The following is a 25,641-nucleotide window of genomic DNA, read 5'->3' as shown; positions in this document are numbered from 1 at the left end:
TTTGGACAGTTTATGTTAATGTGTACATATAAATATTAAGATTTTTTGTTTATTAAAATCATATTGCCATACAAAACTTTTCAATTTTAGAATCAGCAAAGGTAGTAAGGTAATGAATCTATTAATATTTGATGGTATGTATGATGCCATAAATGAGGTAGATTAAGATAAATATTTGTTTAAACCTGTAAGAGAAATTTGGGGAAAATTTCCTGAATTCTATGATCTTCTGTGCTGTCACATTCTTACCTGGATGTTGATTTTGGATGCAGTTCCTGCATTAGCTTGCATTAACATGCCATTAACTTTTCGGGTCCTGAACATAAGTCCAATGTACCACGGTACAGAAATAGTAATATCAAGGTCACTCCAAATGATAATGCTCTCACCACTGAAACGCTGGGGAGAAGGCATTACTGTAAATCAAGAGACGAGACAAAACATTTTATATCTTTTAACACAAAGATTAGAAGTAAATAATGTTTCATCCCAGAGACTTCTCATCAGCAAAGGGACCATCTTTATTGCTTGTGTTAGAAAAAGCAACACATCCTGACGCCAATAGGGTTGCCTTGTCTATATAATAGGGAAAAAAATGTCCCTTGTTTTATATTGTGAGCAACTGATCACCTATCTTAAATAATACAATTATCCCTACTATAATATCATTTCCCAACTGCTACCCATGCTGTAACTGTCACATTGCTATCTCAGTTATTTTCTGCTATAAGTCTTGGAAAGAGAAAGTGGTACCTCAGACACTGTTATGTACTAACTGCTGCCAAAGACTGGCTTCAAAACAGTGACCAGTGGACTACGCTTACAATAAAAAAAAATGAAGTTAGATCATAACTCAATTAGGTTTGGAGAATTCTTGCATAATCATTTTCCTTGGCACGATAAAAGCTAAGCTTACTGTTTACTTGATTTTAATTAATTTGCTGATTATTAAGTGAGGCTGTTTTCTTGTAGAATCACCGACAGGCCTATATTGTTGCCAGTTGCTTCAGGTATGTGGAGGCTGGAAGCTGCAAGTGAGAGAGGAACAGTGGAAAAAATCCTGGTCACACTTAGTTCACCCTCCTTTTCAGCATCCACTTTCTGCCACTGTGTGATGCACAATACTGGGCAAGATGGACCTACAGTCTGACCCAGTAATGATAGTTCATATGTTCTTATGTGAATAAGAGAACACTTCTATTCCAACTCCTTAAACACTAAGGCATCTACCACAAGATGCTACTCTGTAATCAGAGAGAGGTGTTTTTGGAGAGCAAAACTGAATACCTGTATTAATATCATTTTTGGTGTGGAGTTGGTGAACAAAGCAGATCCTATGAGAATAATTTGCCACAGTAGCTTCTACTATATTGCTGACTGCTTGAATCTAATTAAGAGATTAAACAGAAAAGAAATAGCTCTGAGGCAATAGGAAATGTTTAATTAATTTTAAATCCTCCAGGGCCAGGATGGTGAGCTATCTGAACTTCCCAGCCTTTAGGGCAGAGAGTATGTTCTTATGATATTACCAAAATATCTGCCTTTCCTGAACAGGGGTGAGTGCTATGGAGGCAAGGAAGGCAAGGTTCTTTGAGTAAATCCAATATCTTTTATCAGAACAACTAAAAGAGAGGCAGGAAAAAGCCCAAGTATTGCCCTACCCTCTGACTGTAAGCAAATTAATTTTTACATTGGCTCCTGTTAGTAGCCTTCAGGAAAAATAGACAGGGCAAATTCCCTGGTCAAAGGCTCGCAGTCTTCACATGAATGTACCTCCTTCACATGAATGTACATGGTAGTTTTTGTATGTGAAATTCAGGTCCTTAAGGTGGCTTCTCTACCATGCATGCTGGTAGAAGACACAGAGTAAGCTCCAGGGTGCTAGAACTTGTAGTACTTAAGAAGCTGTTGATTTTTTAAAAACACACTAATCTAATTGGTTGTGCCTCTTTTTTAACACCCAAGATTCCCAGTATTCTACAACATTACAATGTTGTCCCTCAACACAGGCAGATATGAAATGGAACTGAAAAAGACCTCATACTGTGTCTTCCCTGTTTTGAATTCTTATCTTCAAAAAACTAGAGCTCCATAGGTCATTACTGTCATGCTCACGGGACTTAATCTTCCCTTGCATATAGCCATTCCCTCCCTTACTGCTCTTCTCCCCCAGTGTCCCACCCAGGGCAGGCAGCTTTACAATGCAATCAGAACTCCAAGGCTAGGGACAGACATTCAAAAAGCCTGAGCCTGAATTGATTCAATCTTTGCAGTGGGGCTAACCTGGCTAGGCTAAATGACTGTACAGACATCCCAGAAATGCGGGCACATGCCTGCAGTGGCTCAGGCTAGAAGCCAGGGGACGTTCCTTCCATAACACTGAGCTGAGGTGGGGTGTGGCCAGACCCCTGCTGGGTGCTCTGATTAGCCCAGCAGGGAATTGGTAACAGTGCTTATCACCCCTAACTCAGTATTTATCACCCCATTAAGAAAACAGCTGAGGGACATTACCTGCTACCTCTTGATTCTACCTGTTGATTCAGCACAGACCATAGCCAGCATGTGGGCTGCTAGCTAATACACAGACACCTCTCTGCAAGGCAGAGGAGAGGGGGGAATTAGCAGGGAGTGGTGTATGTGTGGCGGGGGGGGAGGGGGGGGAGAAGTGAGCAGCCTGCAGTCCCTGCCAGAGCTGCAGCCAGGGAGCAGAGGGGAGGGGCCAGCCCTGTTGTGAAGCAGAGAGCCCGGTCAGCCCAGAGTGCATGCTAGGATGCTGGGGGAGTCTGATTCATTTTAAACCAGCTAGAGGACTGGGACAGACATTGCATAAACTGGTTTGATCCAAATCAGTTAAGTTTGATACTACACTACCGGTTTATCTCAAACCAGTTTCAGCCATTTTAAACTGGTTTATGTGCACTGAACATCTGTTTTGTTACAGGTTTAAATCTGTTTCTGATCACTTAAACCAGTTTATGTATAATGTCTGTCCCTAGTTCAAGGGACCCCAGCCAGTGGAAAGGGGGAGAACATCAAATTCTTGGCGCACTGCCTGTTTGTGGTCAGAACAACCTGCATTGTAGTGCTGTGCAAATTGCCACAGAATCCACTCTACCTATCTGTTCCTACAGAGTTGTTTGGTTTCATTTTTAAAATAAATGCTGTCTCTAGCCCTCCAGTTTATGAGACTAGCCCAGGTAATGTGAACGATATAATTACTGCCTGACCCTGTAAACAGCCTGAAACAACTGGTCTGAGGGATTTTCTATTTACCTAACTGAGAACCTAATGCTGTAATGTAAACATTTTTAACTTTTCACTACCAATCATTTTAGCAGACACTTCCAGGTGTGTTATTGTCCAGCACAAACCCCAAACTGCCTCTCACACTGTCACAGTTGTCAAATGCCACTAACTTTTTCCTCCCCAGCTTTCAAAGGCTCCAGAATATCCTTGACTTCTACAATCCAGTACACAATAAGCTGTGACAGTCGCACAGTAACCTGTCAGCACACAATAATCTGTGACATTCTGAAACTGTGGGTGGGGAATGTAACCAATACATAAGCTACTTTTCTGATATTTTAATTTAAATGTCTCATCTGCCTAACTAAAGTTTCTCAGAAACTAATTATAAACCAACTCTGGAGAAAATGGGGGTTTTATCTATTGGTGGCAGATAGAAATGAGTTGCTAACATTCCTTTTAAATTTTCATTCAGGGAGTTAAAGAAGGGTTTCTTCTTTCATTTACCTTTTATCTCCTTTTGATCCTTGGGGTACTTATCACTATTTGGTGTCATTAGTTATTATTGGTATTATGGTAGTGCCTAGAAGAGCCCATGAGAACTGGAGGTTCCATGTTGAGAGCACCATACAAGGATACAGAGAAAAATGGCCTGGGTCCTTACCAATTTACAGGCAAACTGGACAAATTCTTGGCCTAAGCAAAGTCCTCATTACATTGGTTCTCTGTGGGCGCATCTACATGAGATGCTAGGCTGCCATAGCAATGAGCTGCAGCAACATAGCATTGGCAGACATGAACTGTGACGCTGAAGTTACTGTGCAGTAGCAACAAGCTTATTGCTACTGCGCAGTAGGGTCAGAAACAAGCCATACGTTGCCAGGGTGCATGTGTAGACACTTCCAGTGAGGTGGAAACAGAGGCAATCTTAACAAAAGGACTGTTCAAAACACATCTGCCAGCTAATCCCAACTAGGATTTAACATTAATGTGAAGATTTTCAAAGCCTGCTGTTAGGTTCAGAAGGTATATATATGCACTTATACAAGTGGTTTGAATTTAAAAAATACTGAGCATCATTGGTTCCTACCAACTTCATCTCTTGGCTCCTTAAATCTCTTTTCATATTTGCTAAAAATTTCCACAGTTCCTTTATAAGAAATAATTTGCTTGTGACCTGGTGCCCATAAAGAGAAGAACAATCTTTAACAAAGTTTTTGGCAAGTATAAGGATTACAGCTTAAGCATAAAAGTTCAGGGCTGCACTACCTTCATAACTGGAGAGAATTTTGCAGTAGGGGATAGCACTGTATTTATTATGAAATGTATCAGGTAAAATCCAAATAATGGTTAAGCTTTAAAACATGATTAAATGTTATTTCTTAGATCATTTGTCCTTGGTTTAAAATAAAATATCTCAAGAAAAAATGTACTTGACAGTTTTGATCTCTCTACTCAAAAATCAAGAGGAAGTAATAAGGAAACCAGGCCCCTTGCCTCCAATATAATTATTCTCCATTTATACCACTATGAGCAATATCAGAGCCATTTCAGCAACATCAGAGCCCTTGCTCTCTTTGGAGAGATCAGTTTATTCAACAGTAGATTACTTATGAACAAAACACTAGCACCTGACTGCAAAGCTATCTGACATCAGACCATAGGACTAATAAGGTCTTTCGTTTAGAGCAGCAGTTTTCAAACTTTGTAAAGTCACAGAACCCTTTCATATCACTTCTTCTGTCATGGAACCACTAACCCTATCCTATGAGCTGACATGAAGCCAGGTGACCCGGGTTGGCAATGGCGGCACACCAACTCCCAGCCTGCTCTATTATTACCCCCAATCTCTTTGTGGAACCCTGACGACATATTGTGGAACCCCAGGGCTCTACAGAACACAGCTTAAAAACCACTGATTGACAAGGACCACCATCTGATGTCAGCCTAACATCTACTTCCTGTCACCTGCAACCAAGAGTCCACTTAGCTTTCTTCAGCCACACTGAACAAAGGAAATCACTGTTTAAATTCCATAGAACTGGTGGATCAGTTACACCAGCAGTATAATTCCACTTACTTCAATGAAGGCACTTTCATTTCGACCACAAACAAAGCCAGAATTTAATGTTTTATTTCTAGGGAAATTTCCACAGACTAGTTGTAATGGGATTTTCCCTGTAGAACTGCAGCAGAGCATAAGTAGGAATCAGCAACCTGTGCTAACCAAGAGTAGGTTATATAGCCCTTCAGTATAGCCCATAGCTATAATGCCAGCTCTGCTGTAAGGAACCTTGTTTGCACCTACAGTTTTCCTAATGAAGTATCTTTCTAGCTTATCCGAGGAAAAAAGCCAAAGTCAAATTCTTCATTCTTTTATAAAACACACCTGATGGTTTTTCCTCATATCCTTTTAACAAGTTTCATGCAGTTTTTTTCAGCAATGAGTAAACTCCAATGTCATTTTTTTTATATTGAGGAGGCACTGCCTTCCCCTCACAGAAATGGAGATTAAGCCCCTGTTTGTTTTGGGCCTGGCTCAAAGGCCAGTGAAAACAATGGAAGTCTTGCCAGTGATTTAATGGGATTCATATCAGGCTCTTCTATTTTCAATAAATAGCTCTACTACTTTAGACAAACAGTTCCAAACATGGTCAACCTAATTCACTAATGAAAGCAAATAAAGGTAAAAGCTGTTACTGTCAATCCCAGTAAGTCAACTGCCATTTTTAAATGTAGATGCTGGGGTTTTGGTTGTAGCCATGCTGGTCTAAGGACACAGGCAGGCAAGGTTCTTTAAGTAGATGTGACATCTTTTATTAAACCAACTGAATAGTTGGAAAAAAGTTCTTAGCAAGCTTTCAGGTACAAACACCTGTCTTCAGGCACGGGGAGTCTCTGCTGTTCTGAGACTCCAAGGAAATCTTTAAATGTAGATGAACATACAGTTATTTTAAATATACAATGGGTGAATTTTATTTTTTAACTACAACATTTTATTACCTGTCTCCCTAAAACATCTCAAAAAGACATATACATTATGAGAAGTTAATTATTACGATGCACAAAACCTGTTAGTGAACATAAAGACGCATGCCATAGGAGCTTTGCATACCATACCTTGCTCACAGTTTTTCCCACCATATCGCAGAGGGCACTCACAAGCATAGGTATTCCATTTATTCACACATGTTCCCCCATTCTGACACCAGCTACTCTCACAGTAGTTCTTCTGAGCTGCACAGCCTGGAATTTAGAAAATGGAGTTACTCAACCAAACCATGCACTGCTTGTGTGTCACAAATGGTGTCTGTATTACACAAAAGTTTCCAAGACTTCAAGTGGCTTTAACCATAGGTTTTTGAATAATCTAACAAGTTTCTGAATGACTGTACCTGCAAGACAGTACCTGGAAGTTTGTCAGTACTAAAGAGAAAGGAAATCACTAGACCAGCACAGCACTTCTTTTTTAATGCCCCTCAGGTCAGTAAAACAAAGGAGAGAGGGTCCATATTGTCAAGAAAGACCAAGAAACCAGACAGATACAGCTGAAGTGCTAAGTTAAACACTAATTTAATGCAACAGAACCCAGTGGAATTACACCATGTAGCAAAGTGCTTCCAAATCAGAAAATAACCAAAGAAAAACTTTACTTTATTCAATTTTCCTTAAAAAATATTGCTATGAACTAAAAGTTGTACTGTACTGTACTGGCAAAAGCTAAGCAATTCGCAGTTAGGGCTGCAAGTCCATCCTTAGTTCATGGTCCACATACAAGATTAATGTGGAGCTCTTTCCCCACAGTTCATCCCTTAAGCAGATCTCCACTCAGTGAAAGAAGGAACGAGACTTTTTTACATTATATTGAAACCTGCTGCACTGCCTCATTTGCGGAAGAGAGCACTTTCAGACTTCTTCAGCACAGGAAGTCAGGCATGCCAGCTTGGACTCCAGCACATCTCTTGTTGAGGCAGTTACCAGCACTATTCAGCAGGACAGGAGACTCACCCACATTACATTTAAAATGGTTTGAAAAATCATGATAACTATGAACATATTCTGTGCACACTGCATGTCTAGTTTGGTGGCTACTGGATTTGTTATAAAAGAAGAACTGAATTTTCAAAACTGGCTAAACTATTCCATTTTTTTGACCCAATTACACAAAGTTTCAGAGCTGAGTGTGATCCAACTGTTGTGCTTCAGACATATACAAATAGAGGGTTCTTAAAGGAAATTCAGGTACAGCAGATTGAGTGCAGGCTAAATATGTCACTCAATGTCTACTTTGCATGAAACATGGCTTCAGGGTTCACTCAGGGCTAAATTCTCTGCTCAAATTCCTGAAAAAGATTCTTGTCAATGCAGGGAGTCCAAATAAGCTCTGTGCACCTCTTAAGTGCCACTTCATCCTTCAAGTGCTCCATACACTCAGAGGTACTATGTGTGTCTTTGGTACAAGAATTAAAATTACCTAGCTCAAGTAAACAGGGCAATGTGCACAGTGACCAAAGCTGAGGACAGTTCAACAAGTGGCTGATGCAACCTTAAAGGTGCAACAGCTTCTGTGGCTGTTATACTCCTCTCAGAAAGACAAGCAGAGGGGCTGGCACTGAACACAGAAAAGGGGTTTCCTTCTTTTTCCATCCCCATCCAATCTATTCTGCACTAGGTGGTCTGGGTTCCTTCCTCACACTCCCAAAACTTCCCCTCCACAGCTCAGCGGAGCAGGAAGAACTCTGACACTGGGCAGTGGTGGTAGCGCAAATTGTAGGAAGTTTTTTGCCTGAAATGAAAAATACCCTGCCCAGCTCCTGCAGATGCCTACCCACTGTTTGCAGGCAAAATTAGCCAATCTGCACCAGCTTGCACACAGCCAGTCAAATCAATCTTACATGTAAAAAGGCTGTTCTTGCAGTTTTCAGCCACATGCATAGCACCCTTTCTTGAAAATCTGGCTCTCAATTTGTGCTTATATACTCAGGATGACTGAAAGCTTTTTCTTGTGGATTTTCAAATACCAGGAGCTTATACCTGGCAGAGTGCCGTTATTGGCTATGAAACCAGCCATGTCGATTGGCTTGCTGTCAATGGAGAGGTTCCTCATGCAGCCAACAAACTGTCTGTTATGAACAGGAAAATCTTCTGGTAGGTTTGGGACACCCCCAAGAAGGAGAGGGCCAGTGAGGTCCAAAGACCTAAAGAAATAAGAATAAAGAAATAACATACAGATTATTTTTACATTTAAATGAGCCTTAATTTCAGTGAGTGCCCCCTTGCTCGTGTTTATAAGAAAGGATAATCTGATTGGCTTTTTCTGTATTATTCATTATTTTATATCTACAATGTTATTTGTTATTCAGTTCTTTAAATGAAACAGTGCAGAGCTTACCATCGTCCCTTTTAGAAAAGCCTGTTTAGGTATCTCATTGCTTTTCCCTTCTCTCTTGCTACATCCTTCTTGGATGGTGTGATTTTAAATGATGATACAATATTTTAACCATTTTTGTCCCTTTCTTATTGAAGCTTAACATTGTACTTGCTTTTCTAACCACACTGTACATACAGCAGATGTTTTCACTGAGCTTTCTTCATTAATTCTTAGATTCCTTTTGTTGCAGTTAATTTAGGCATAGCTCTGTTTATGAGCAGTTCACCTTACTCCTCCCAGTTACAATTACTGACACTGAATTCCACATTGCCAGTTTAAAGCTGGCCAGTTTGCTTTCTTATAGGTTCTTTGCTATATGGACTCAATTTTCCTTAATGGTGAAAATGAAAAGAAAATATATGTAAAATACCCTTACTTTTTTGAGCCAGTCTGAGTCCCTTGTGCAGCACATGTGTAGTTGCCAATGAGACTTCCAAAGCGCACAGCCACCGCAGTGTCACAGTCATCCACTGTCACTACTGCCACCTTTTCTCCAGAAGGCCCATGAGGAATTCCTAATCTTCCAATGTTAGGCTTCAAACAATAAATGACACACTTGTAAATAATGCTAGACACACAAAGGAATACATACAGTTCCAATTCACTCACAAAGCGACATTCTTCACATTCTTCTGAGATTACTCAAATAGGGTACACAAACATGAATTAAGGGGTATCTCTTCCAGGTCAGCTATTCAAAAGGAAACCCAATGGCTGATTTCAGAGAATGTTAATAAGCTTCCAGATGAACAATGGAATGATTTTTACCCTTGATTTGAACTTGAAAAACAGATGTGCAGCTTGGCTTCATTTCTCTGGATAAAGTGAATTGCTTCAAATCACTTCAAACATCTTTTTTCAACCTATGTGAAGTGGGAAGATCACAGCTCAAGTTGTATTCTAATAATTGTTTACACAGTGCATGCATCTACATGTGTAATTAATGTAGCCAAATATAATGCAGTAAGCTTTCTCTGGGAGCATAACTATATGTGCGCCCACTGGGAGCAAATTTGCTCCTGACAGGAGCAGTTCAGGGAAGGGCTACTCTGGCCCTGCTCTCCTCCCATATGGGATCCATGGGGAGCTCTAGGCTCCCCCAGGTGCCAGCCCTGAGTTGGTAGGGGGCACCAAGGTGAGACCTGAGGTCTTGGGTGTGGGACAGGCTGTCCTGCATCTGGGGCAGCTGTTTCCCAGTCCCTTGCTCCAATCAGCTGATTGGGGCAGGAGGCTGGGAAAGTGTCCTCTCCCCCACAGATGTTTCCCAGACCCCTGCCCCAATTGGCTAGTAGGACACCTGCTAGCAAGCCCCCAGCTGGGCAATGAATCACCACTGGGGGCTAGCTTGGAGCTGCCCCTCTTCTGGGGCAGCTGGCAGTGAGCTTTGAGCTGGGTGGGGATTTCCCAGAGCAGCTGGGGGCCAGCTGGGAGCTGTTTAATTTACCCTGAAAGCCCACTTGTGAGGTCAGAGTGGCATCTTCCTTATTTTACAAAAAAAAAGAAAGGATATACAAAAAAATTAAAAGATTCAAAGTCCCAAAAAAGTCTATGGCAACATCAGAACTGGATGCAAACTTCTTAAATCCCAGCCTAACATCCTAATTACAAAAGTTTCCTTTGTCTCAGTACAACTCTGTTAACTACAATATCAGATTTACTCCATTTGTAATTAACAGCAGAAAGAAGCTGCCAGACAGAAACTAAAAGATTTGAGATACAGATTCTTCTGAGGGTTACATCTTTAATGTTTATAAAAGGTGTAATAATGATGCAAACAAAGAATTAGATCTTTCATATTTCATACCTGCTGAAAGTAGATAATTTTCTGCTTTTGCATCTATGAGAACATTTAAAGTAATACGTAGTTCATAAGGCAGGTCTTATTCATATGGCAGATCCTATTTGGTTTACTTGTGTCCCTCTGAGGTCAGTGGAACTACTAATATGAGAAAAGTGAACAGGATCTAACCCAGACACATTACATAACTGAAATTCAAGAGCTATTTTATGATCTTTGATTACTAGTAGTAATGACACATTCAGCCTCTGCTTCAGCTTCTTTTCAGAACTTTTAGTCTTTTACCTTGCAGCACTGTGTAATTCTGAATTCCTTATTTTCACCAAAAACTAAGAAAAAGCAAGGGGAGAAAAAAACCACAATTCTGTCTGTTTAGGTTTTGCAAATACAAACTTGCTGAAATACTTAAAGGTTGATTTCATCCTTGTAAAGAATTACAGCTTCAGAGGCAAAGCTAATTATACTTGTGCAAAAAACCATTTTTTAAAATGTTTCCCGGTTTCAAACAATTCCAGTTAGAGTGCATTTTCCATTTCCCCTATCAACGGCTGATGTGATCACATAGCTTGGCAGCTATTCAAATAAAGGTTCTGACCTCTATTAAGTGATATTAAGGCAAGTTTTGTTTTTCCCTGGGCTATGTAACAATCTAACTTGGAAATGACTGGGAGCACACATAGCTGCAATGCTGAAAATTTGGCTAGAAGCTGCTCCCAGTCAATGAATGAATAAATAAAAAATCTCCTGCTAACAGTGAGGCCCTTAAATACTATAAAACGAACATTTTGGATACTGCTGTTACTCATGGGAAAGAAAGACTTAGCTAACCCTTCAGTTCAGGATGCCTTACTAAAATGCATCTCTTGTTTAATACCTAGGCGGCATCAGAAGAATTGGGAGTCAGAGAGAAAATGCTGCTTCAGCTGTGTATGCTTGGGCAGCGTTAACCAAGCTTTCAATCTAGAGGTTCTACTGCGCTGCAACCTGCCCTGCAGTGGCCAAGATACGATTCTGTCACTTACATTGACTAGGTGATTACAGCCTTTCCTTAGACTTTGACTTGTCACTGTGATCTGGGTCTTTGCCCTCAGGCTTAGCCTCCTGGGAAGCATGCTGCAGTTCTGAGGGCTATACCTCAGTGCTTCTTGGGATCTTATGCTGATGAATATAGCAGCTTGTCTTTCACTAAAAGATCCACAAGTGTTTCCTCCCAGCACCAACTCAAAAAACTCTGAATCAATTAATTTCCTGCTCATATTTCAAGGCCTGTTTGTTCTCCCGACTTTCGCTAAGAATATATTGCTAGTAATATGTGTAAAAAGGAAATCTGTGATGATGATAGGGGATATTAAGTTTTTTTTTTTCTTTTGAGTAGCACTTTTTTGTTTGAGTCCAATATACACCTTCCTAGCCCCTGACGTGGGGCATATTGTACAAAAGAAATCTTAACTGACAAAATGTCTGACAAAGAGTTAGAGGGGGAAGACCTCAAGTGTCAAAATTGAGTCTAATTTTATTTAACATTATCATTAATAACCTTGTCACAAAAAGAAGGAGCGTGTTCATTAAATAACCAGGATAACTAGGGATCCTGGTCTTCTCCGTTTAAAAACAGCAAATTCTATGATAAAATCCCTATAACTTCTCAGTTTAACAAACCCCAAATATTTTTATGCAATTAAAATGAAACACCACTACGTATACTGGTATCAGTTAAATGCAATGTTTTATTGATATATTTACAATTTTAAAACAATCTGGAAGGCTACCAGTGCTCAATCACTATAATAAAATAAATTCGAAATACCTATCGATTTTGGCATTTGACTTTGGGTTTTTTACCATGGAAAATCAGAGCTCCCCCTGCCCCCTTCACTCACCAGGGTGCAGGTCCAGCTGCAGCTGTCCCCCACAGCTGTTCTGTGGTGTTGAGCAGCCCTCATATGCCAGTGCCTTGCCCATGCTCATATGCCTCACTTACAAGCCACAGCCCCCCAGTTGTGCTGGTGCCCTCACTCCTGACCACAGCTCCCCATCCCTGCCAGTGCCCCTCACTACCAACACACCGCCGCCCTGGCCCTGCCAGTGCCCCTCACTCCCTTCCCATAACCCCCCAGACCTGCTGGTGCCCCTCACTCCCAAACCACAACCCCCTGGGCTCCGAGGTGCTGGTACTTCTCACTCGTGACCCACACACCTCTGGCCCTGCTGGAGCCCCTCACTCCCAAACCACAGGCCTCTGCCCCTGCCAGTGCCCTTCACTCCCCATTCACAGCACCCTGCCTCCTCCAGCCCTGATGGAGGGGGCCCCCAGCTGCCAGGGTTACGAGGCCAGGACCTCGAGTCTTCAGCCTCCTGCCTGCCTCCAACAGCACCAGAGACCTGGCTACTGCCTGTGGGAGGTTGCAGCTGCTGCTGTTGTGGAGTCTAGCTCACCCTCCCCAACCAGTGGCACAGCTGGAGCAGAGATCGTGGGGGGGAGCAGGAATGGAGATGTGGATGCAGGCTAGCAGCTGTGGGCTCAGGTCTCCCCACCCTGCTGCCCTCCCCTTGGGGCCTCTGTGCAAGGCAGGGCAGAGCAGGGCGGGTTGGAGCAGGGTGGCTTGGTGCTGCCATCAGGTGCCCCACACTGCCATGGCAAGGCACCCCCTGCTCACTCAGCAGCAGCAGGGGAGCACAACTCGGCATAGGGCTCCCAGCAGCAGCACTGACCCTCCCTGTCCTGCCTCATTCTGCCCTGCTGTGCTGGGTTCTGCCTGCTGGGCCACAGAGGCCCCAGGGGAGAGCATCAGTGTGGGGAGACCTGAGCCCACATCTGCCAGCCCACATCTGCCCCCACCCCATACACAATTCTGGGGGGCATGTGTCCCACCAAGCTCCCCCTGGGAGTGCATGCAGTGGCAGGGAGCAAGCCCCTGGCCCCAACCCCAGACAAACCTCCTGCAGTTTGGTCCCATTCACTGCTGGGGCCCTGTACCCAAGCATTCCCACTCTGGCCCCAGACCCCAAGCCCCACCCTCATGCACTGCCCCAGCCATGCCCAACTTTGTCCCTCCCTTGTGACCGCCAGAACCAGAGGGATAAATAAGCAATAAATATGTGCTTCTTGGAGGCATTTGGTATTTTGCCTAAACAGGTAATATTATTTAATATAAAGCTTGTAAGTTTGTAAACTGCAAATGTAACTTGTCTGTCATAAGTTTAACCAAAATGATAAATTAACTGTTCGTGGAATTGACTGGGTCCTATAGGCAAAGCTGTAGCTGCAAGATTAGGAGACCTATCAGTTTTTTGCTCAGGGTTCAGCCTTGATGATAAAACTGGATCCAACTGCCTGGCACACACAACACATTCCAGGAAAACACATCCCAAGAAAACATATTCAAATGAAAGCTAAAAGGGGTTGGGGCTTAGGCGGAGCAATGTCAATTTCAAACCTAAAGGTGCTGCATCATAACTTGCTTATTGGATAAACCCAAGTCTGGGTAGTAACTTTTTATGATCATTTTAACACCTTTCAATCCCATAGGGTAACAGCTATAGGGTAACATTGCGAGTGCCTCTAAAGCTAACATATTAGCATAAAACTAGGTATAAAAAGCGCATGCATCAGGTGATCAGCAGGAAGGAGGGAACAGAATGGTCATTTCTGTTCCACGCCCGGACCACCGGTGTGAGTGAGGATCGGATCCTGATCAAGGGACCTTCCTCAGTAAACCCTCTGACAGCGTCAACTGGGGATGCCTGACTTCGCTGGAAAAACTTGACGCGCACCTATTGAGGGACTATCGATAAGTTGCCAAGCCATGTCTGTCTATCTGTTGTTTTGAACAGCCCAGTGGCTAATACCCTAGCAGTGCCCATTTTGCCTGCGACAGAATTGATCTATCTGTTGTTATTATCTGCTATTTACTATTAGCTCTTAATGCTGCATTATCTGCTTATTGCATTTATCTTTCTGTTAACTGTTGTGTGTATGTAAGCTATAATAAATTTGCCTTCAATCCCAACTTTGCCTCCTTGATCCGAAACTGAATCAAACAGCTCAGTTTGCCTGTGATAAAATTGATACACTCACAGTGCCCAGCCGGGCTGTGACACTCCCTCCCTCTCTCGCTTGCTCAATATAGAGGTCTCAAGTCCCTTCTCCTGCCCTCTCCCCACAGATTAACCTGTGGGGAGCTGCGTGAGCTGCTCTTCATGCTGCCTGGCTGCCACTTGCATGTGTGTGTACACATATGAACGTGGTGGCCCCTGTGTGATCACCCTCCTCACCCATTGGTGGCCTCACCAGTGCTCAATAGAGGGGAATAATCACTTCCCTTGACATACTGGCAACACCCTTACCAATGCAGAACAGAATAGCGTTAGCCTTCTTGGCAACAAGGGCACACTGTTGGCTCATATTCAGCTTATGGTCCACTGTAACCCTCAGGTCATTTTCTGCAAAGCTGATGCCCAGCCAGTCAGTTCGCAGTCTGTACTGGTACATGGGATTGTTTGGTCCTAAGCACAGGACTTTGTACTTGTTCTTGTTGAACCTCATGAGATTTCTTTTGGTCCAAACCTCCAATTTGCCTAGGTCTCTCTGAATCCTAGCCCTACCCTTCAGTGTATCTACTACTATCCCCAGCTTGGTGTCATCTCAAAACTTGCTGAAGGTGCACTCTATGCCAGGGGTGGGCAAAATATGGCCCACGGGCCAGATCCAGCCCATGAGGCTATTCTATCCAGCCTGTGAGGCCCCTAAAAAAATTAGAAAATTAACATTTATCTGTCCTTGGTTCCTGTCAAAAATGACAGGAGCCAATGGCAGTAGGACCCAGGGGAAGCCCGGTGGGCTCCCACAATAGCAGGGCCTGCCTGGCTCCACCCCCCCAGCCGGAAGCCCCAGCTGGGGCTTCTGGCCTGGGAGCACGTGGCTGCCCGGCGGTGCCGGAACCTCAGCTAAGTGGGAAGGGCGGGGGGAGGAGGGCAGGGAAGAAGGCCAGGGAAAAGAGGCCCGGGGAAAAGCTGAGTGTGGACAGGGGCAAAGTGGCCCCACACCTACCTCATGCCTGATGCCCTGCGCTGCAGCCACTCGCAGCCCTCCTGGGGCTGCCTGTGCCTGCTCCAGACAGCCCCACATGGGCTGCAAGTGGCTGCAGCAGGGAGCTCCAGCCATGGGGTGGGGGAGGGGCTGCTTTTCCCTGGGCTCCTTACCCGTAAGGAGGAAAATGGCCCCTCCCCCAGGCCGTGGCTGGTGCCCTGTGCTACAGCCGCTCGCAGCCCATGTTGGGCTGTCCAGAGCAGGCACAGGCAGCCCCGCATGGGCTTCAAGCAGCTGCAGCGCAGGGTGCTGGCCACAGGGCAGGTGAGGGGCCACTTTTCCCCGTGCTCAGCACCAGCTTTGTCCCTGCCAGTGAGCAGGGGGTTGGGGCTGTGCGCTGTCCCCCGCCTGTACCGCAGGGCTGGGGGGCACTGGGAGTGAGTGGGCGCAAGAGCCAGCGGGAACACGGGGCCCGCACCGGTGTCCCGGGGCCAGTGCCGGCAGGGCCCAGAGCAGGGTGGCAGGAGCGTGGGGTCCCAGCCAGCAGGGGCTCTATGGAGCCGGGCCAGCTCTCCCCCTTCCCTGCTGATGCAGCCCAGTCTGGCTCCACAGACCCCTGCCAGCCTGTGCCCTGCTTTGTTCTCCACTGGTGCTGGCCCTGGGACATCGGTCCCAAGACACTGGGACCAGGGGGCGGGGCACCTGTCAAGGAGCAGAGCTACCCATGTGGCCCTCAACAGCCTGCCAAAACTGGGTAAATGGCCCTCCGCCCAAAATAATTGCCCACCCCTGCTCTATGCCATCTTCCAGGTTGTTGATAAAGATATTGAACAAAACAGGACCAATCCCTGGGGCACTCCACTGGATACCGGCTGCCAACTAGACAACAAGCCATTGATTACTACCCTCTGAACCCTCCATCCAGTTTTCTATCCACCTTACAGTCTATTCATCCCACCCATACTTCCTTAACTTTCCCGGGAGAATGTTGTGGGAGACCATATCAAAAGCCTTACTACAATCAAGGTACACCACACCCACTGGTCTTCCCACATCCACAGAGCCAGTCATCTCATCACAGAAGGCACTCAGGTTGGTCAGGCATGACTTGCCCCTGGTGAATCCATGCTGACTGTTCATAATCACCTTTTCCTCCTCCAAGTGCTTAGAAATGGATTCCTTGAGGATCTGCTCCATGATTTTTCCAGGGACTGAGGTGAAGCTGACTGGTCTGTAGTTCCCTGGATCCTCCTTTTTCCCTTTCTTAAATATGGCACTATTTTTGTGCCCTTTTACAATCATTTGGAAAAGGGCACAAAAATCATTTGGGACCTCTTTTGATAGACATGAGTTTTAAAAAATGATGTGGCTCTGCAATCACATTAGTAAACTCTCTCAGCACCCTCGGGTGCATCCCATCCGTGTTTTTCTGTGGTGAATGAAAAACCTGGATCCCTCATGATAACACATAGTTAGGAGGTACTGTCAGTGAAATAGGAGAATTGGAATTCCAGACAGGAAGAACTGAATGATCTTGGGACTTGAGTAATAGAAATGGGATGAAATGTAATAATATAAAATGCAATATCATCTATTTATGGACTAACAACAAGAATCTCTGCTATAAAATGGGAGCTTGTTAGCTGGAAATTGCTGAGGAGCAGGAAAAAGATTGATGTATTAGCTGATCTTGCAATTACATAATACAGGCATGGCCAACCTGCACGTCACAAATAGCACAGGCAGCCTCTGTGTGGGGTCCTCAGCCTCTTGTCCTCAGTCTCAGTAGGAGACTGAGGACAAGAGACAGCAAACAGCATATAGGGCAAGAAGCAGAAAGAAGAGAATTGGATTAGGAAGGGAACACAGTGTAGGAAGCCAAAAACAGAGCAGCAGATCAGAATGGCACTCAAAAAGGGTGTACGATGAATCTGTGGCACACCTGCCAAAAAGGTAGTCCCTAATGAATTAACATACCATGAGCCATAATGTGATCCTAGCATGTTTCAGATGATCATAGAGTCACAGAACCGGAAGGGACCTGCAAGATCATCAAGTACAGTCTCCTGCCATAGGCAGGAAGTCATTGGGCTCTGTGGCAGGGCACTATTGGTGCCTGCCACTTTAAGGGCTAGGTCAGGCATCCAGAAGGTGCCTGATGGCGGTAGCCATTTTGAGAACCTAGTATATAAAGTCTGCAGTCTGCTGCTGCAGGCCCAGGCAGAAACATTTCCTAGCTAAGCTGCAACAGGAACAACCCTGGAGGTGAGGGCAAGAACTTACGGAGATGGATAGGAGGCTCTTGGTCCTGGGTATGACCTAAAACAGCACCCTGCTGGGGATGGGTAGCCTAGGTGGGGTTCCTAGTGGCGTGGGAGCCCCAAGGAAATGCCAGGCCAGTTACCACCCTGGTGAAAGGTGGGTTGGGGCATCTTAATAACCCCAGCCCCCCACAACTGGGTGGGTAACCCCATAGTAGGGCTGAGAAGGCAGACCCATGAAAGACAGTAGGCTAGATGCTCAAGAAGCCTGACTTGAGGCACCCTTGACTGCTCAATACTGGGGCCAGGACCAGAAGGGTCAAAAGGGCCACGGGCCCACCAAGAGGGATGCCCAGAGCCAAGGGCCTGGGGTTCTGACTGGCCTTGGAGGAGAGGCCAGGGCCTGTGTGGCCAAAGGTCCCGGGGGAGGGGGAGCATGCCCAAGAGGGGGAAGAATACAGGAGCTATGTAGCCCAGAATTAGGGCGGAGTAGGCCGCCTGATTGGAGGGTCCAGTTGGGGTCTGGACTGGAGGATGATGGGCCCAGTTTGGAGCTGGTGACGCTAAGAATTGTGAAGCCATCTGCGAGGCATGGGCTGTGGTGTAGGGGAGGACGGAGCTGCAGATAGCGCCCCCTGGCACTGGGGCATGTAATGGGCAGTGTCCCACATTTACCACCAGTTCATAGAAAAACAAAGTTGTGGCACATGAGACTGGGCAGATTTCCCATAGAGACAGGTGGGCGGGCTGCCATGAGATCTGGCTCAGATGAGTTCGACAAGATGCCTATCCAGCCTCATCTTGAACACCTCCAAGGAGGGTGACTGCACCACCTCTGCTGGGAGTGTTCCAGATTCTGGTGACCCTTTCAGAGAAAGTTTTTTCTTATGTCTAGCCTTAATTTATTCTCTATTGGCTTATGCCCATTGGTCCTTATCCTCCCTTGAGGTGCCTTCCTGAAGAGTTGCTCCCCTAGATCTTGTTGTTCACCCGGATGTACTTGTAGGTGGCTATCAAGTCACCTCTCAGCCTTCTCTTACTCAGACTGAACAGGCCCAGTTCCCAGAGTCTCTCCCCATAGGGTGTATCCCTCCACTGCCTTAACCATACAGGTGGCCCTTCTTTGTACCCTCTTAAGTTGATCCACATCCTTCTTGAAGTGAGGTACCCAGAACTGGTATCCCTCTTCCCTTTCTTAAAGATGGGCACCATATTGGCCCTCTTCCAGTCATCTGGGACCACTTCTGAGTTCCATGACTCTTCAAACAGCTTGGCCAGTAGTGCTGCTATAAGCTCATCCAGTTCTTTCAGGACTCTTGGGTGCAGGTCGTCTGGCCCAGCAGACTTGAAAGAGTCCAGGTGTTGTAGGAGATTCCTCACCTGTTCAGGAATGATTTCATGTAGTCTGTTGTCTTCCCCATGTTCTCTAGGCCTCTGGTCAGGTGAACAGCTCCCATGTGATTTCAGGAATATCTATGTGAAGTATGTATTTAGGAGTTCTGCCGTTTCGTGGGCATCAATTGTGGGCTGCCCCGAGCATTCAGTAGGGGTCCCACAGTGGATCCTGATTTCTTTTTTGTTTTCCTTTTTCTTGCTCCCTATTAATCTGTAGAAGGACTTTTTGTTGTCTTTTATGCTGGTTGCCAGCTTGATTTCCATGCCTGCCTTAGCTCTCCATGTCTCATATCTGCAGGCCCTGGCAATACAGGTTTCATAGATTTCATAGACATTTGGGCTGGAAGGGACCCCAGAGGATCACTGAGTTCAGCCCCCCGCCCCAGGGGCAGGTGTATTCCTCTCTGGTTGTTGATCCATTTCTCTATTGCTTATATGCTGCTTCTTTCTTTTTAAATAGCTCCATAATGTCCTTATTGAGCCAGGCAGGTCTCCTGGTTCCTTTCCTGCTTTGTGTCTGCGTGGGGATGGCCTGTTTTTGAGCTGTGAGAATTGCCTCCTTAAGGAAGCACCACTCTTCCTGGACTCCCAAACTGTGCAATTGCTGGTCACAGAGGGCCTCTCCAACTAGCCTCTTGAGTTTGCCAAAATCTGCCTTCCTGAAATCCAGGATTTCTGCTCTGCTGACTGATTTCCCAGTTTTATGGTGGATGGTGAAATGTATCAGGTTGTGATCGCTGTCGCCCAGAGTACCATCAATCCCCAGGTTGCCTATGATGTCCTCCCCCTTGGTCAGCACTAAATCCAGACTGGCCTTACCCATAGTAGCCCCTTCCACAATCTCTGTCAGAAACAGATCATCTATTGTTGTCAGAAAGTTGGCTGACCTGCTGGAGGTGGCCAAGTGGTCCTCCCAACAGATGTCAAAGTAGTTGAAGTCACCCATGACAATCATATCTCTAGTGCAAGCTGCCTCAATCAGCTCTCCATAGAATGCCTGATTGCACTTCTCTTCTTGGGAGGGAGGCCTGTAATAGATTCCCACCATGATGTGTTTCTGGTAGGTAGAATATATAAAGGACATGGTAAAAGGCACTGGTGAGACCTCCTCTGGATACCCATGTAGAATCCTGTTCACTCATATTCATGAAAGATGAACTCAGACTGGAACAGATACAGAGAAATGCTACTCAGATGATTAGGAGAAGGGACAGCTTACGTTAGAAGAATGAAACAGCTTGGCTTGTTTAGTTTAGCAAACAAAGACTGAGAAAAGATATAATAATATAATAAAAATCAGGGTCATAAATGGTAGTGAAGGAGAAGAGGTATTTAAACTGAAGGACAGCATTAGCACAAGAATGAAAATATATAAATTAAATCTGAAAATCAGAAAAAGATTTCTAATCTTCTGAGGACTGGGGTTCTAGAACAACCTCCTGGTAAGTGTAATGGGGGCAAAAAACTGACTAGTTTTTTAGGTGGGATTTGATCAGTTTATGAAAGGAATTATATGCTGCTGTTTGTTACCTGTGATAGCAGGGGGGCAGACTGCTAATCCAGTCCCATATTCTTTAGATAATAGCAGAATAATTGAATCACTCCTACAAGGGTTTAAAACAAAAAGTTATGAATAGCTATTTAGGGCAGGATCTTTGCTTTCATAAAAAACATCTGCTCTTTGACCACAGACTGCAACAAGAGCAGGATCAAACTCTTACAGAAGAAAGGTTTCAGGACAAAATAGCAATATCCATATTGTTATTCTCTGAGGGAGATTTTCAAGGACATGGCTGAGAGAGAAGTGCCTTGCTCCAATTGACTTTTGATAGGAATTGGGTGCTTGATTACCCTTTCTTCCTTTCCAAATCCACTCCTGTAAAAATCATGCTACCTGAAAGCCAAGCTTCATTAGCTTTGCCATACAGTAATTCTGCATTCATGAGTGAAAATTCAGTACAGCGCACAGGAATTTACCAGCATGACTCCCATTAAAGTTAACAGAAGGCATGTAACTAAGTTCCTGCTTATGGAACTCCAAAATTACCTCTCACTGTCTATCCCTAAACGCTGCTTTTTCACATAGCGTTTGCCTGGAAATAGGTTGACATTCAAACATCAAGGACAACATACTTCAAAGTGAGAAATGCCAGGAGGTTTAAATAAGGAGAAAAACATACGCAAGCTACAAATTAAGTTAATTCTTCCTGGTCCTGCAAAGCTAAGCTGACTTTGCAGAGTGCTAGTTAGCCATGTTAGTCTGAAGTCAGGCAGAAGCACTATCATAATTGGATGTATCTACATGTGCAATTAATATGTATGAATTTACTGTGCAGTAAATTAATACACAGTAAACTACTCCCAAGTGCACATCTACATGCGTACGTGAGTCAAGAGAAAATTGCACCCTATGGGCACATTCAGATGTGCCTGGACATTTGGTTCCCTGGGGACACCTAGCAGCAGCGCACCTTGTGCTGCTGCTACTTGTCCCTGGGGAACGCCCATGCCAAACGCACTTTGGCACGTGGCAAGTTACCCAGGGGAGCAGTAAGGGAGGCTGCGGCCAACACTGTGCTGGCCCTAAAAGCCTTACCTGTGGCTCTGGGCACCTCCTGGGACTGCATCCATGGCAAACCCACTGCATGGAACCTGGCTGACAGCTGCAGTGTGGCTGCAGACAGCCCAGCTCTGCTTTTCAGCAGTACGCACTGCTCCATTTTTTTTTCTACAGGTTGTTTTGACCCCTGGATATCCCAGGGTCAAAAAACCCATGGGAAAAAAAAAACTGGAGCAGCACACGCTTGGGCAACATGTCCTTACAGTATAGAGAACACCAGACTGTGCAGTATGTGGTGCTGCAAACGTGTTTGCGATGCCACATAACACATGACTGCACTCGTCTGGATGCGCCCTATGAAGCAGTGTAGTCCAGGGTTGCTCCCCGCAGCAGCCAGGGGGAGCTCTAGCCACAGCTGCCCAGGTGCCAGCCCCAGGTTGGCAGGGGACACTGGGGGCAGCCATAGCTGGCAGGTGGCATGGGGCTTAGTCCCAAGGTCTGGGTGGTATGGAGCTTGGGGCTTAGTCCCAAACTCCAGGGGGTGGAGGAGCTTTTCCCCTTGCCCACCGGAGCTTGGGATTAAACTGAGCAGGAGTTATGGCTCCCTGCTGCCTGGGCTGACCGGGAACAATGAATCTAATGTGTGGGAAAGTGCACATGTAGACATTAGAAACAAAATCCCTTCAAAGTCTTTGTTCCCCATATTCTAGAATACTATACAGTATCAAAAGCTATACTTGCTTGCTGCCTTCCAAAGAATGATTTCAGAGTAGGGGTGCACCAATAAAGATTTTGGGGGCCGATACCAATAGCAGACATTTAAGGAGGCATATCGGCCGATACTGATCTGATACAACTGCCTCCAGGTGGTAAGTCTGTTCTGGTGGAAGGGGAGGGTTGAGGGAAAGTGTGTGAGGGGAAGAACAATGCCCCTACAGTGAGGGAGGGAGGGGGCAGGTGCTGCCTGGGTGGGGGTGTGGGACAGAGGTGCAGCTCATGGGCGGGGGGCAGCTCCTGCCACTGCTTGCATGCCAGGTGGGCACAAGTTGAGGGGGTGTGCCCCTTGGATTTGCATGAGGCAGGCAGACAGGCTGGAGCTGATGCTCTCTTCTCAGTGGGGCCTGGACTCAGAGCTGGCACTAGCAGCACTGGGAGGGGCTGCATACACCCCAAATTTCACTGCAGTTCCACTCCCAGCCCTGCACCATTAGGCACAGCTCAGCTCCATGTCCTCCCTCCACCCATGTGCTGGGAAGAACTGAGGCTGCACTGGGAGCCTGGCAGTGATGCTGGGAATGGAGCTGTTGTGAAATTTGGGATGGATGCAGCCCCCTCCCAGCATTACTGGTGCCCATCTGAGCACAGCTCCCACCAAGAAGAGTCAGCAGCACCATCTCCAGCACAGATCTAGGGGGCACACCCTCCCCACCCCATCCTCCCAGGGTACAAGCAGTGGTGGGAGCCGGCTCCCCCCAATGAGCCGCACCTCCGTCCCATGCCCCTGCCCTTGCTCCCCCTGGGCAGTGCCTGCCCCTGCCTTATACTCTACTTGCACACTAGCTCCAGTTCTACTTATAGTGGCCCCATAAGCCAAGGCCCAACATCATCTCCTCCAGTAGCTATTTCCTCAAAATTCCAAGTGCAAATTTTTGAGCAAAAGTAGCTACTTGATTTTTTTTTTTTTTTTTAAACAAATGTCTTCATATAATAAAATATATTTTTCAATGGATCTAATACTCCTCCAATTTCACAGCTATCTCTTGAATTCTAACCAGGCCTATTTCTACTTTAAAAACTCCATGATTAATAGTTCAGTTTGCTCCAGTCTCTTTGTTTCTGTTGAAGCAATTGATAAAATAGAAAACAACTTTGTAGCAAACCACAGACGCCACTAACAGTTTGAAAACAAGAAAAGGGTACCCTTGAAAATGAGACACAACAAACGTAGGTATGCATGGCAGGAAGGAACCCATTTTTCTCAAGGGACAGATATAAAGCTGCATATTGCAAACAATCCTCTTGGCTTAAATCACTATACAAAAAGCAAATCTATTAAAAAAAACTTTAAGTTGCAAGGCTGGTCTTTTATCAAAGTTCTTTCTAGTGTCAGGGCTTAATATACAGAGCTTAGCTTGTTTGCTTCTATAATTAGTGTAATTTTTTAAAAAGAAATGCCATTCCAAAACCAATGCCAGCAATTTTCTATCAATGTTTCCAAGTTTCTCCTTGCTTTACAAAAAGCTACCCTCATGTTAGTGTTAATCAGTAGCTAATGATTTATGGACAATTTTGAGTGGTTAAAGGTTAAAAAGAATCTGTTTCCTAGTTATTTTTCAAACACAGTATTTTTCAAAGTTTTTAATTTGCTTAGCCCAGAAATCTCTCTGTTGTGTTTCAAAGTAGAATATATCATGTTTATAGTCTTTCAATCAAATTTTTGATTTCATAATTTTCTTTTTGGCTACAGTAATAATTAGCAGAAAATGGAGCAATGTGCAGAGTCCACCACATATGCTGGAAGTCAGTCGTGCCTTTTTGGTTCAAACACATTCAGTCTCATTAGGAAGCTAGCCAGGTTCAGAGAACCCTTTCATTAACCTGCTGGCCTTGGCTCAACAATCTAATGCATGAAAGGAAAAAAAAGCCCGCAGATTCCCAGGCAATACTTCATTGCTTCAGTGGTCAAAAAAGCTCATTAACTGCCAGCTACGGACCCAGTCTCAGTGGGCAGAGCAGAGTCAAAATTCTGCAAAATAAACAAACAAACAAACTGGAAACAACAAATAAAGCAGCAGGAACTGGAAAAAGTGTGACATTTATAATCTAAAAGGAAGAAATTGGTAAAAACCAGAGAAGTTTAATGACTCTGCATGGACTTGGAGACTGCACTGATCAGAACAGTTGATCAGAAAACTGGAAATTGGGCCAAATTAAGACAAAACTACTAATATTAGTCTCTGTTTTGTAAAATTGCACACGTAACAGAGAAAAACAAAACATCTCCACACCAAGTCAGTATACAGAATGGAGAATCCTTCCTATACTTCCAATAGGATACATCTGATTAGTCACTAAGGATAAAAGAGACAAACACTTACACACAGGGTCTTTATTCATTCCTTAGATGTGTGTTATCCCTCTTGATTTGCTGAATAGTCTAACAGCATTTTTTTGGGTAAATACTTCATTTTAGCTGAATTTACCACATGCGTAAAAGTTTGTGACAGCCAAAAAGCATTTTTCAGTGCAGGGTCAAAAACTTCAAAACACTATAAAAGTACCAGACCTAGCCAACTCACTGTAAAAGTAAAATTCTCCTTACACTCAGGGTTCAGCTTGGGCCAGGAGAAGAATTCACTGGCAGTGAATGATAACCTCCTTATAATTACATCCAGAGCTAATCTTTGATATTCATATACCTTGACCCAGGTTTGACCCAATTCATTATGAGATGCTGCTAATCTTCCTATTAAGACCTCCCTGGTGTGAATGGTATAGCACTACACCGACCTTTCCTTTTTACCATATGCCAAAGAACAATAATGGGCAGTCGCTCTTCATCCTTGAGTCCCTCACTGATCTTGCAGGATCAGCCTTTCCTGCTTTTCTTTTAAATATATATGAAATGTTGGGAAGAAGCTGTGTGCCGCCATGAACATACTGATGACATCCAACTGCACATTTCCTTTCCAGTGTATACAACAAACATCTTTACACATGTGACATAGCTGCTTGTGGCAGGGCGACCTAGGGGTGCCATGACCTCCCCTAGCGCCCCTACCTACTGTGCCAAATTGGGGTCTTGAATGCACCCTCTATCTTGCATGCCACATCTTGTTGTTATATTATTAATGGGAGGCTGCCTTCCTGCCCTCCTTGGCACGGGGCCTGCCTTGCTATACCGGGTCTCTATTTGACGTG

The 25,641-nt window shown here is 44.8% G+C and overlaps 1 protein-coding gene across 1 annotated transcript in view; it reads right to left on the bottom strand.

The window, feature by feature from the left end:
- The window catches only part of CELSR1 (cadherin EGF LAG seven-pass G-type receptor 1), a 321,619-nt gene that overhangs the window by 74,291 nt on the left and 221,687 nt on the right, over positions 1-25,641 (bottom strand). Inside the window, exons 6-9 of the mRNA XM_019509377.1 lie at positions 9,054-9,211; positions 8,281-8,444; positions 6,367-6,492; positions 250-416 (exon numbers count right to left, since the gene is read on the bottom strand). Coding sequence (XP_019364922.1) covers positions 250-416; positions 6,367-6,492; positions 8,281-8,444; positions 9,054-9,211 — 615 coding nt within the window. The remainder of the gene's footprint in view (positions 1-249; positions 417-6,366; positions 6,493-8,280; positions 8,445-9,053; positions 9,212-25,641) is intronic.

This window comes from Gavialis gangeticus, unplaced genomic scaffold (genome assembly GCF_001723915.1).
Source record: "Gavialis gangeticus isolate Ggan-Ray unplaced genomic scaffold, GavGan_comp1, whole genome shotgun sequence".
Classification (NCBI taxonomy): domain Eukaryota; kingdom Metazoa; phylum Chordata; order Crocodylia; family Gavialidae; genus Gavialis; species Gavialis gangeticus.
This window is presented reverse-complemented; position numbering and strand designations above follow the sequence as displayed.